General features: G+C 39.0%; 1 protein-coding gene across 5 annotated transcripts in view; it reads right to left on the bottom strand.

Moving 5' to 3' along the window:
* Positions 1 to 3,025: 3,025 nt before the first annotated feature.
* Positions 3,026 to 12,429, bottom strand: part of MAP7 (microtubule associated protein 7) — a 166,371-nt gene continuing 156,967 nt past the window's right edge. For all 5 annotated transcript variants that reach the window (XM_033406525.2, XM_049695582.1, XM_049695580.1 and 2 more), the window contains 2 exons: positions 8,837 to 9,060; positions 3,026 to 7,047 (listed from right to left, as the gene is read on the bottom strand). In XM_033406525.2, coding sequence (XP_033262416.1) covers positions 7,037 to 7,047; positions 8,837 to 9,060 — 235 coding nt within the window. In that variant the 3' untranslated portion in view covers positions 3,026 to 7,036. The remainder of the gene's footprint in view (positions 7,048 to 8,836; positions 9,061 to 12,429) is intronic.

Here is a 12,429-nt window from a genome sequence, read left to right as displayed (position 1 = left end):
GCCAGTCAAGGAGTATATGTTGCATTTCGTTCTCAGGTTTTCTCTCTAGTCTCCTTAGATCTGGAAATGTTTCTGTCTTTCCTTATCCTTCACGGCCTTAACATTTTGAAGAGTACAGGCCTGTTACTTTGTAAAATGCTCTTTATTTTGGGATTGTCTGATGTTTCAGCATCATTAAGTTTAGGTTATGCATTTTGGGCAGGTATATCGAAATGCTGTGTTTCCTCAGTGTAACATATGAGGATACATATATAGATCTGGCCCATGAGTTGGACTCGTGTTAATGTTTATCACTCACGGTGATATTTGACAGGTTTCTCTACTTTAACGTTAATAAGTATTTTTTAACTTTTTAAATGAATAATATTAGGTATTTTGTGGAAAGATACTTTAAGACTATATACGTATGCTGTTCCTCATCAAATTTCCACCGTTTGTGGTATTCATTGATGATTATTGCCTGAATCAATTATTATTATAATTGCAATTTGATGATTTTAAGATTCCATATTCTTTCTATATTTATTACCTGAAATTTGACTGTGAGTTAGAGTTTTTTCTTCTATTTTTAATCAGTATGGCCTCATTAGTTTCTTTTATTTAATGGGTCACAATCTATGACTATCATTATTATTTTGATGCTCAAGTTGTCCTAGATTTGGCCAGTGGAAGGACTTTCAAACTGGGTCCTGTATCCTTTTGACATGTTCCCATAATTTTTAAGGCATTTGCCCACTTTATGGGGCATAAGATATATCAAACTCGTACTTTCCCTGCCCTTGCCCTGCAAGTAGCCATTTCTTTAAAGACCCCTCTTTCCTTTTAGTGGAAGATGATATTTAGTAACCAATATCTAGGTCCTAGATGTGATCATTGCTAATAGATTGTCATTGCTACTAGGTCCTCTCAGGAGGCAGAGCTAAGAAATAAATGTATGCATATACATATATATGTACAGAAATCTCATCTATCTATCTATCTATCTTAGATACTGTGCATTCACATCAATACCTCCAAATCTAGTTCAACACCACTGGGTTTCCATATTTGTAACTATTCTGAGAATGAAGAACCTTACTCCAATTATCTCCAAATATATTTACTTATTTGTCGATCTCTGTGTTTAATCAATGATAAATAAGACGCATCTTCCTTTTTTTCCCCTCTTGAGAGTTTACTGTTAAACTAAAGCAGTAATTCCCTTCACACACAGAGCACGTTGATTTCAATGAACTCATTTTAGAGGTCACAACATAGATGGAGCAGAGGATATGAACTTGGGCCCTGGAAGCAGACCTAGGCTGTAGTCCTGGCAGTGTACTTACCAGCTGTGTGATTTTCAAAGAATTCTTTACCTCTCTAAGTCTCAGAGGATAATAGTATCAACCTCAAGAGTGTGTTGTGAGGATTAAAGGAGTTAAAGGAGCTGATGTATAATAGCTGTTAACACAGTGACGAGCACATAGTAAATACACAATAAACGAGAGCCATTTTAACTATAATTGTATTTTCTACTTAATATAGGAAATTTTCTCTAACTTTCTAGGCCAGGATACAATTTTGGAAAGACAATTACCAATAAGCCTCAAAATTCATTAAAGCTTAGAGATAAGACAAATCGTAAAAACATTTTTATTACTCATATCTCCATATGAGAGAAAGAAACTGTACTTAGCACATAAAAACCTATTCATACCTGACTTTCTTGGTCTCTGTTGAACATAAAGGGAAAATTGTGCTCGATGTTACATCATCTTTTTCTGATCTGGAGTAATCATCTACCTTGAGTCAAAATCGGTTGATGAATTGCCTTTTAAAGACCTTCAGGGAATTCCCTGGCGGTCCAGTGGTTAGGACTCAGCGCTTTCACAGATGTGGGTCTGGATTCAATCCCTGCTCGGGGAACTAAGATCCTGCAAGCTGCGTGGCGCAGCCAAAAAAAACCCCCCAAACAAAAAAACCTTCATCAGCTTTTATGAGGAAACAAAAGCTTTTGAGCATGCTCCGTGCGTTAGATATGAATGTGATCGGAGTCGAAATGAAGATGATGAGAGCAGGACCATAAAGGTAGACTTTATTTCAAAAGAAGTGGCCAGCAGTTAGCGAGAAATAGTGGACATAAGACGACAAATGAGTACGTACATACTTGTTCAGGTTCCCAGATGCCTACGCCCCGTATTTTTTATGTTCTCCCACTGATATGATAGAGGAGTACAGGTAGCAAAAGGTGGATAACAGGCAAACCATAATCAGAAAAGCTTCCTGGCAGAGCTGTGGGCATGGGGGTGGATTTTTCTGTCTTGAGGATCTGAGTGGGGACTAGACATGCATAATCCCACAACAGGCAAACTCAAGGAACGGGCAGACAAAAGCTCAGTTAAGACACTACTCCGTTGCTTTCCTTTTGTATTAGCCTGTGTGACATTCAAACTGAGTGAGCCTTCAAAGTGAGTCAACCGTGTCTGAACTTTCAATCTTCTGAGGCAAAAGGTGCTTCAACAGCAGCGTGCAGCCGCAAGGGCAGCAGCAAACAGAAAAGAAACAGTTCAGAAGTTGTGTAAGAGGGAAACCTGGAGACTGAATGTGGAATGCAAAATAAAAAAAGAATATCTGATGTCTGAAGCGTGGATGACTGAAATGGTGGTGGGATAAAAGACAGGGATGTCTAGAGGTAGAGCTGATTGGGGGAAGGAATGATGAGGTTGATTTTAGACACGGTGAGTGTGAAGTACTGGCAGGATGCACAAGTGGTATCAGCTGACAGGCACATGGACCAAGAGAACAGCCTTAGGAGGGAGGGCAGGGCTGGAAATTAAGATTTGTAAATTGGGCTAGGAAATGAATGTGGGTATGATTGCTATTCAAGGCAATTTCGGGGGAAAGGGATGATGATTTAGGGTAAAATCATATTGGGTGGGGTGCTGGGAAGAAAAGGAAGACTCAGTTAAGAGGATAGAGCTGGGGCTGAGGAGGGCCAGGACAGCGGCAGGGCCACAGGAACTGTGGAGGATCCTGGGGGGCTGTCTTTTTTTTTTTAACATCTTTTATTAGAGTATGATTGCTTTACAATGGTGTGTTAGTTTCTGCTTTATAACAAAGGGAATCAGTTATACATATACATATGTCCCCATACCTCTTCCCTCTTGTATCTCCCTCCACCCCACCCTCCCTATCCTGCCCCTCTAGGTGGTCACAAAGCACCAAGCTGATCTCCCTGTGCTATGCGGCTGCTTCCCACTAGCTTTCTATTTTACGTTTGGTAGTGTACGTATGTCCATGCCACTCTCTCACTTTGTCCCAGCTTACCCTTCACCCTCTCCGTATCCTCAAGTCCATTCTCTAGTAGGTCTGTGTTTTTATTCCTGTCTTACCCCTAGGTTCTTCATGACATTTTTTTCCCTTAAATTCCATATATATGTGTAAGCAAACGGTATTTGTTTTTCTCTTTCTGACTTACTTCACTCTGTATGACAGTCTCTAGGTCTGTCCACCTCACTACAAATAACTCAGTTTTGTTCCTTTTTATGGCTGAGTAATATTCCATTGCATATATATGCCACATCTTCTTTATCCATTCATCTCTGGGGGCTGTCTTAACATCCAATCCACCATGAGTCTAGGATGCCTTTCTGCAGTGTTAAGACTGAAAACTACATTTCCCAGATTTCCTTGCAACCAGAGGGTCTGGATGTGATGCAGGTTCTGAGAATCGGGTGATGTGAGTGAGGCTTGAAAGATGTAGATAGCACTTTTGGGCTGCTTCTGCTGGCAAGAAGGTCATGGGACTGTTGGCTCCCTCTGCCATTCCTGGCCAGTGTTCAGCATTCCCACATCAGCTTCCCGAGGGACAAGAGGCAAAGGCCTGGGAATCCATGTTTTGCTTGTGTGGCTCTAGCAGAAAGTTCCGTTGTGGTGGCTTCCTGATCTCTGGATCTCAGCAAAGGCAATATGTTCAGTGGTTCCAGAGGTGGCTTCCTGAATTCTCATCTTCCTGAGTGGAAGAGGTAGTAGCTCTCCTAGTGGGTTCTATCTGCTGTGATCTGGGAGTCATTCCTGAGGGCCCAGTCTAGAGCATGCTCTTCAGTCCTTCCAACAGTTTTAACAGTGTTTAAATCCCCCTCTGCTGAAAATACTGTGGTGGTTTCTGTTGTCCGCAACTGACCTCTGATTTGATACAAAATCCACTGGAGAAAGGATATTCCAGAATAAAGGGCTAATCAATAATTCAAAAGCTGTCAAAAAGTCAAGATGAGGATTTCATGCATGCATGCCAGCATCCATCCATTATAACAATTACCATTGCTAAGTCCCTAATGGGTACCAGGTACCACACTGGACATTTGGGAATACTGTACAAAGATGAATAAAAGTCTTTCCCCTCAAGGATTCAGTCTAGTGGGGGAGAGAATCATGAATATAAATGTAATAGATTGTGGCAAGCACAATGATAGAGGCATATTCAGAGAGTTAGCATTAGAAAAGAGGAAGGGCACCTAACCTAGAGTGAGACTCTGGGAGGAAAGTAGGTTTCTTGAAGGGAGAAACACAAGCTAAATATTGAAGGATGAGTCTTTTTATTTAGTTAATAAATACCGAACGCTTACTATGGGTTAAGCATGGTGCTAAGATCTTTATATGCTAGACCTCATGGAATCCTCCAAACATTCACATGAAGTGGAGAGTATTATTAGCAGAGGCAACAGCATTAGCAAAGGCAGGGATGAGAAACACTGTTCCAGCTGACACCTGAAGACAGGGCCCCATCTCCCACCCTCTGCAAGACGGTAGGAGCCCAACTTGGATAAGACAACAAACCCAGATGAGTTTCACATGGACCAGCACCTCTCTTCCAGCTTTTTGTAGTTTTTTACCTCTCTGGCCTGCTCAGCCTCCTTATTCCCTCATTCTCCCCTTAAAACTCTGTTTTAGATTTGCTTTTATCATAATATACCACCAGGTACTGATGTTATGCAGGAGGAAACGTATAGCCTTAGCTGCCAGCTTTTACTGGAAGGTATCTACCAAATGAACTTGTGACTGCAATGTTGTGGAAAAGGAAACTAAAAGCCCATGCACCCTCATTCCGTGGAGAGGGTCATATTTGATCCCTGAGACCTTCCCTTAATGTAGTGCCTACTGAGGGCCTCTTTAAGATCAGTAGGTGAATACTGATCTTCAAGGGCTGGACAGAAAGCATTCTAGCCATCGCAAAGGTCAAGGTCATCCTCTGGCAGTGTAGTTAACAAAACAGAGTTAACAATTTTCTACCACTTCTAATTAAAACTTGATTACTTAGAGGCATTCAGTTTGCTCATGATTGCTTAAGTTAAATATAAATGAATAAAGGAAAACCTAGCCAAAACAGAACTCCTGCTCTAAATTTTAAATCAACCTATTCTGTATGCCTGTTCAGAGGAAGCTGGTTGAGGTTAAATGAAGAACAATTTGAAAACTCAAGAATCAACCTAAGTGAAGTTATAACACATGAGAAACCTAAAAGTAAAAATATGTCATACACATTTTATTTGGTGTTCCATGCTAGGTCGATTAAAAAAAAAAAACAATTTGGTTGAACAGATTTTTCTTTTAATATGACTATGTGTACATGGACAACTGAGAACAGGGAAAAACCCCAAATTAATGTTTTTAACAAATTACAGCTGTTACTAAAGACGGTATGCTTGGATTTTAAGGAAATGGTCCAATAAATGAACAGTTCCGCATTCAATCTAGATTAATCAATCCCACTTTGAATAAAAACACATTCTAGTGGCAGAAGTTTACCTCTTTTAAACACTCCATAATAAAAAAATGCGTTCCCTCAGTGTTCTCTCTCCTTCAGTATTTAGTTATTAGTAGTCTCTCAAATGGTAAAATAAAATTGAATTTATATTATCAAATGAAAGTGCAAGTTTGTACAGCCAAGCTCAGCAGCGGAAGTGAAGAAGGATGAAGGGTGAAAGCTGATGGATGCCACGCAGAACAAGGACCTTCATGAAGGTATCATCCTGCCGTGTCCTGGGTGCCAAACACAGTCCACATTCCATCATTTTTTCATTGCTCTTAAACGAGCAAAATCAAATTCTCTTTTTTATTTAAAGAAATATTAAATCTTTATTCTCCCCCACCTCCAAATAATTTGTGATCAGGTAAGGCAAAGGTAAGTCCCACCATCACTGGGGACAGCAGCAATAAACAGACTTCAGAAATAGCCCTGAATCATCAACAACATTCTCTCATGGTAACATAAGGAATGCATCTCATAAATCAAATTCTGCAACGTTGTCACATTGTTCTAATTTATTTGATTAGTTTATCTGAAAAAAACTTTATAAATACATTATTTAAGAGGACAGTAAATTATTTTCTTGCTCTGAAAAAATAATGTTCTTTTTTTTCACATTTTAAAACTGTTGAGTATGTTTTGCAAAAGGAGATGCAAGAAGAATGGGACAGTGGGGTTTGCAGAATGTCCATGTACAAGTTGCATTTACAAGAACCTGGTAATCTGCCTCTACAAATAGAGCTCTTTGCAATATAATATTTAAACAAACAGGCTTAATTTAAACATCTCTCCTATTCACTCTACTTGTTGAACCAAGAGGTACTTATATTTCAAGTATTACTCTGTAAAAGGTAAAAATTTTTGTGCCAATTTTACATGTTAGCTTTTAAAGTCCAAAATATCTATGTGAAAAATCATGCCTACTCGGCCCATTTCTTTTACAGCCAAATGCTCTCATCTTTTAGAGAATGCAGAAAAATATTGATTTCCTAAGAAGGAGCACACTGGAAAAAGCTATTTTAAAGTACTGAAGAACAAGGGAGGATTTCTTTTTCTCTATTGGCGAAAATTATTAGAAAAGCTATCCAGTCTGTTGTCTTTAGCTGGTTTTAATAAAGTCTTTCCAAAATGATGGTCAAGAAACCTTTAGAAAATGGGGGAAGGGGAGATGCTCCTTTGTAGCATGGAAGGAATTCCATTAATTGTAGAAATTCTTATTAAATTTCTGCTTTGGTTCTTTAGAAGAAATGCTCATATAACTTCTATATTAGGAGACAGAAAAAAGAACAGATTAATATGACATTTATCTAAAATCTTAAAGAATACTACAGTAATAAAACTTTACCATGCTTTTATATACATTGTCTTATATAAGAATAGGCAATTTTATCAGGATCCGTGGTCTTATATGTAAGTGAATTCTACCACTAATAGGAAAACATGTCCTTTTCTTTAACTTAGGCTATATATCATTTCCTTTTCCAAACCGCGTTAAGTCAACTGTACTTTTCTTTGAGAACAGGGACTTTACATTCATTTGTCTTGAATCCTCAGTCCCCGATACTTCAGGTTCCAGCCATACGTTGGAGGTTACATAAATGTTGGTTGATAAGTAGTCATGACCACAAAAGAAACCTAACACCACTTAATATCACAGACACTGGACTATGTTCCTAGAGAAGGTATGGAAGAGTGAGAATGAAATGACAGGTACATCAAAAGGTGATTTAAAGCCTGGCGAATGAAGCAGGAAGTCATCTGAATGTTCCTTCCATCTCTCTGAATCTGTGACATGACAAAGCAGGAAGCTGTACCAGGACTGTTTCCGCGAACACACAGGTAATCAGATTGTTCTCAAAGGCTTAAGAGTCAGAATGTCAGGCTTTATAGCTTCCACTGACAGCTGGACCTTCTTCCTTTTACAATCTAGAAAAGTAGATCACTAAAGGGAAGTTACACTCCCCAGGTCAGTATATTAGAGAAGGAAAAAAGACTAGCTTCATTTGGATAGGAGGTTCAAAGTTGGCTTTTTCAACCAGTTTTAAAGTGGGAAATATGTTAAAAGTGCACAGATGGAATCTAAATGACAAAACAATTTGACCACAAATAATGCTTTACCGACTCATCTATAAACATCCTGAATTTGCTTGGCTCTCTTCATAACAGTATAAAAAGATGCTGGTCAATACATGAAAGTGAGGTGCTGGGAGAGAAGCTGATAGAAATCAGAGGTTTGAAAAGACATGGAGCTGGATTATCCCACTTGTTCTCGACACTGATGGGACTGTGCTGTTGAGTTACTATGAGCACTGCACTGGTAATTTTTTTATGTTGTTATTTCTCTGGGTCCTGTAAAGCTATTGTTCTTTTTGCACAATGACTTCAGGTTAAGTGTGAGTTCCAGAGACAGGGTATAAGAGAGTCACTTGCAGTTTCAACAGCTACGGTCACTCAACAAGGGATGGAAGGCCCTTGGGCTCAGGATGCTCCTAGTCTGGAATATTAGTCGCATTACCTTAAATTGTAACTATCTTATTACATTTAAAAAGGACAATAGTATATCATCCCAGGTTGCTAAACCCAAATGAGAGAAAAATGGTGGGAGAACATGTTGGCAGTCTTAAAATGTCTGAAGAGCTGAGAAAGATGGAATAGAAACCAAATAAACCTTTTCTCTAGTGGACAGAACTAGGTTCAATGGCCACTCAGTTATGGTCTTCTGTCTTAATATGAAGCGTGATCTGGGCACGCAATATGAAGCACTGCCACTGGGCAATGAGTGCTGCTCCGTGAGGAGAGGCCCATGGATACCCAGTGGGTGCTGCGGACCGAATTTCTACACTGAGTGGGAGAACAAGAGTGGCCCTAGAAGTTGCCCAACCCAACTCAAAATTGAACTTCTAATGACCCATGCACAATCTCTTCCACGTGGCTTATTTGGTCCCTTGAAGGACAAAGTGTGCCACAGTCACACAGCAGAAGGTTCATTCCCTCTTGGGTGTCACATATTTATTTCTGATGATTACTGAAGGGAGTTCGAGGCAAGCTTACCTGCTGTTTGCTGTGTTTGAACACCATCTACCTGAGGCAGGGTCCCAAGTGTCCCTTCATCACCAAAGGCCAAAATAGGATTCAAAGGAATGTCTGGACTCTCGCTGTTGGTGACATCTAATCTGGGTGGTTTAGATCCAATGGGTAAATTTATAATTTCTTCAAAATCTTCATTCTGAACTGATATTCCATTTTCATTTGGTTGTTTTTCCAAATTGGGAGTACTAGGGAGTTTGAAACATCAAAATCAAAAGGAGTTAGTATTAAAACTGGAAAACATTTTTAGGACAAACTGTTTTATAATAAATACTTTTATAATCTTACAATCGAAATGTTAGAATGATTGACCTCATCATTACTAACAAAAATGGTGAATTCTGACATATTTGTACTTTAAATTCTTATTTAAAAAAACAGCTTTTAAAAATAAAACTTATCAAATGGACCAAGTTACCAATTAGAATAGATCCTCATCATCAACAGTTCTACATATATTTAACATGCCTGTCTACTGCAGGCATTTTATATCTCTTTGTCTTATAAAGAGTAGCCCTTATTAGGATCTGTACTTCAAAGATGAGGGGATTATGGGGGGGATAATTTGCACAAGTCACACAACTACTGGGAGACAGTCCAGATTGAATGCGTGATCTCTGGTCCTATGTTTTTCTCATAATGCCATTTTTTATAGTCCCAGCTATTCAAATTCCAGCCCTTCCTGGATGTCTCCAGCTTCCTAAAACATGTGCATAATTTTATAGGTAAATTGTTGAAGACCAACCTTCTCATCTTTGCCCCTTAAATCTGCCTCTGACCCCACCTTATTCTTATTAATTCATGGTTAATATCTTGGATTTTTGAGCTACATTTTTTTTAAAATAATTTATTTTATTTATTTATTTTTGGCTGTGCTGGGTCTTCGTTACTGCATGCAGGCTTTCTCTAGCTATGTTGAGCGGGGGCTACTCTTCGTTTCCGTGCGCGGGCTTCTCACTGCAGTGGCTTCTCGTGTTTCAGAGCACGGGCTCTAGGATTACAGGCTCAGTAGTTGTGGTGCATGGGCTTAGTTACTCCAAGGCATGTGGGATCTTCCCGGACCAGGGCTCGAACCCGTGTCCCCTGCATTGGCAGGCGGATTCTTAACCACTGTGCCACCAGGGAAGCCCTTTGAGCTACATTTAACTGGCCAACAAATTCTTAGTTTCTGCCTATAGTTTCTCTTAGGGTTTTTTTTTTTTTGGCTGCATTGGGTCTTCGTTGCTGTGCGTGGGCTTTCTCTAGTTGCGGCGAGCGGGGGCTATTCTTTGTTGTGGTGCGCAGGCTCAGTAGTTGTGGCTCGTGGGCTCAGAAGTTGTGGCGCACGGGCTTAGTTGTTCCACGGCATGTGGGATCTTCCCGTACCAGGGATCGAACCCGTGTCTCCTGCGTTGGCAGGCAGATTCTTAACCACTGCACCACCAGGGAAGTCCCTCTCTTAGGTTTTTCACTCCCTTTACACACTCCATAACCAAATAGGCAGCCCGTTAGGTTATATGTTCATTATTATGCTTTACAATGCAGCAAAACAATGCCTGTGCACCAAATGAACGCTAGATTAATTTTATTATTCACTTGATCTGACTGCAGCAGTAAACATATTTGCAAACTTCATAATTTGTTCAGTGGCTCATGTATAAAAAATGACCCTATTTGACAAAATTCTAGAGTTAAAATTTTCAAATGGAAAATATTAATAAGACTAAAAATGTGAAACAAAAATCATGACGGTTTTAACTTCTAATACACACTCATCATAAACAATGTTTACCTGTAGACAGAGATCTATGGAAGAGATCAGAAAGTCAGGTCTCTACTGTCAGTAATGCCAACAAATTGAACTTTCGTAAGTTAGTCTTTTTCCGTCTCCTTCCCAAATGGTGAAAATGAAGCTAGTAGACATCTAATCTTTCCATTTTTTTTTTTTTAAGGAATCTTTGCTTTTTTTTTTTCCCTATTGAGGAAATAGTTTACTTTCCCCAGTCAGTGAGATACATTGACTTTGTGGAACATATTCTAAAACATTTCTGATTTGGGTATTATAGTATTTTTTGTTAATTATTGAACCCTTTCTTCTAGAAAAAAAATAAAGATGCCTGACCTAAGTGCTTCACAAGGTATTGCAGGGTATGTTGAAAATATTATTTGTAAAAGTGCCGTGGAAGAGAACATAAAAATATTATACAGATTCAGACTATCATGGTGCGTTTCCGCTATTTCACTAAGGAGGGGAGAAGAGGCTGGGCATCACAGCAGCCTCCATTAGCGCGTGTGCACGCGCACATACACCCCCGTCCTAATACCCGCCGTTATAGTGCTTGTGCTGCCACGCCCTTCCTCCTGCTCTTTCCCAGTACCAATGGGCTTTCTGTAATCAGGGGAAGAGTTTTGGTTCCCTTCCCATAGAGATTTTTAAGTAGAAGTTTTGGCAAAAGAAATGCATCTTCAAAGCCCTTGTTCCTTGACCATGTCAACTCCCGTCACCTTCCAGGCCTGCGTGTGCTGACAAGCTGTAATGGCAATGCCAACCCCAGGCTTGAATCAACAGCTGACCTCATTTCCCCTCCCACTCTTACCCAACCATCCCGCCCATTCTTACTTGTTAGCAATTAGAGGAATAATCATGCCCTATGCTCTGGATGAACAATTATTAGATGTTCAGAGGACACTGTGACCAGCAGAAACTATAAAACTGAAGCTGAAGTTGCTGGGGTTAGGGTTTATGGATCTGTGTGTCCTCTTAAGATACAAGTATCGGCTTTTGAATTCCCCTTCTTTGGCTACTCTCTGGAGGTTGAAGTTGGATGCAAGACTCTTGAAGATATGTTTCAGGTTCTTATACAATGATTAATCACTTGATTTTACCACTGAAGAGATTCAGCTAAACTATAAGCTAATTTTATTCCTCAGAGAGAATTATCAGTGGCTTAAAAAACCTATCCTTTGTTATAATAATGGGGTTCTCTGTGGTACTTTTTATCCTTTTCTAAAAATCTCTGACATCAATGAACTAAATGCCATAAATTATAGTAGTTGGAAATGAGTATTTTATTTGAAAATCAAACTATAACTAAAAAAATGAAATATCACTTAATATATCTCTTGGGTAATTATGACAATAAATTTATTAAACATAATCAAACGCTTATTAAAATCTCTCTTAGGAAAATTATTTTCTTTGGTATTATACTGGGCAAATTAAAAAAAATTTTTACTGTCCCAGACAGATATACATAGATACCTTATGACTTATAGATATCTTAGGATGTCCATCTTAGGACAACTTGTCTTTTCATGGCTTCCAACAATATAAAATGTTGTATAGTATGTGTTTTTAGATGGAGAAAAGAATTTATGTATATCAAATCATTATGCCATATACCTTAAACTTATACAGTGCTGTATGTCAATTATATCTCAGTAAAACTGGAAGAAAAAAAGATCTTAGATCTTAAAAGACATTTTTCTATCTATTAAAAAAGTTAATGTGAGGAGCTTCAATTCTCTTATGGTAGCAAAGACTCTGGCATTAGAGACAGAACTCATAATCCAGTAAA

The sequence above is a fragment of the Orcinus orca genome, chromosome 12 (genome assembly GCF_937001465.1).
Source record: "Orcinus orca chromosome 12, mOrcOrc1.1, whole genome shotgun sequence".
Taxonomy (NCBI): domain Eukaryota; kingdom Metazoa; phylum Chordata; class Mammalia; order Artiodactyla; family Delphinidae; genus Orcinus; species Orcinus orca.
This window is presented reverse-complemented; position numbering and strand designations above follow the sequence as displayed.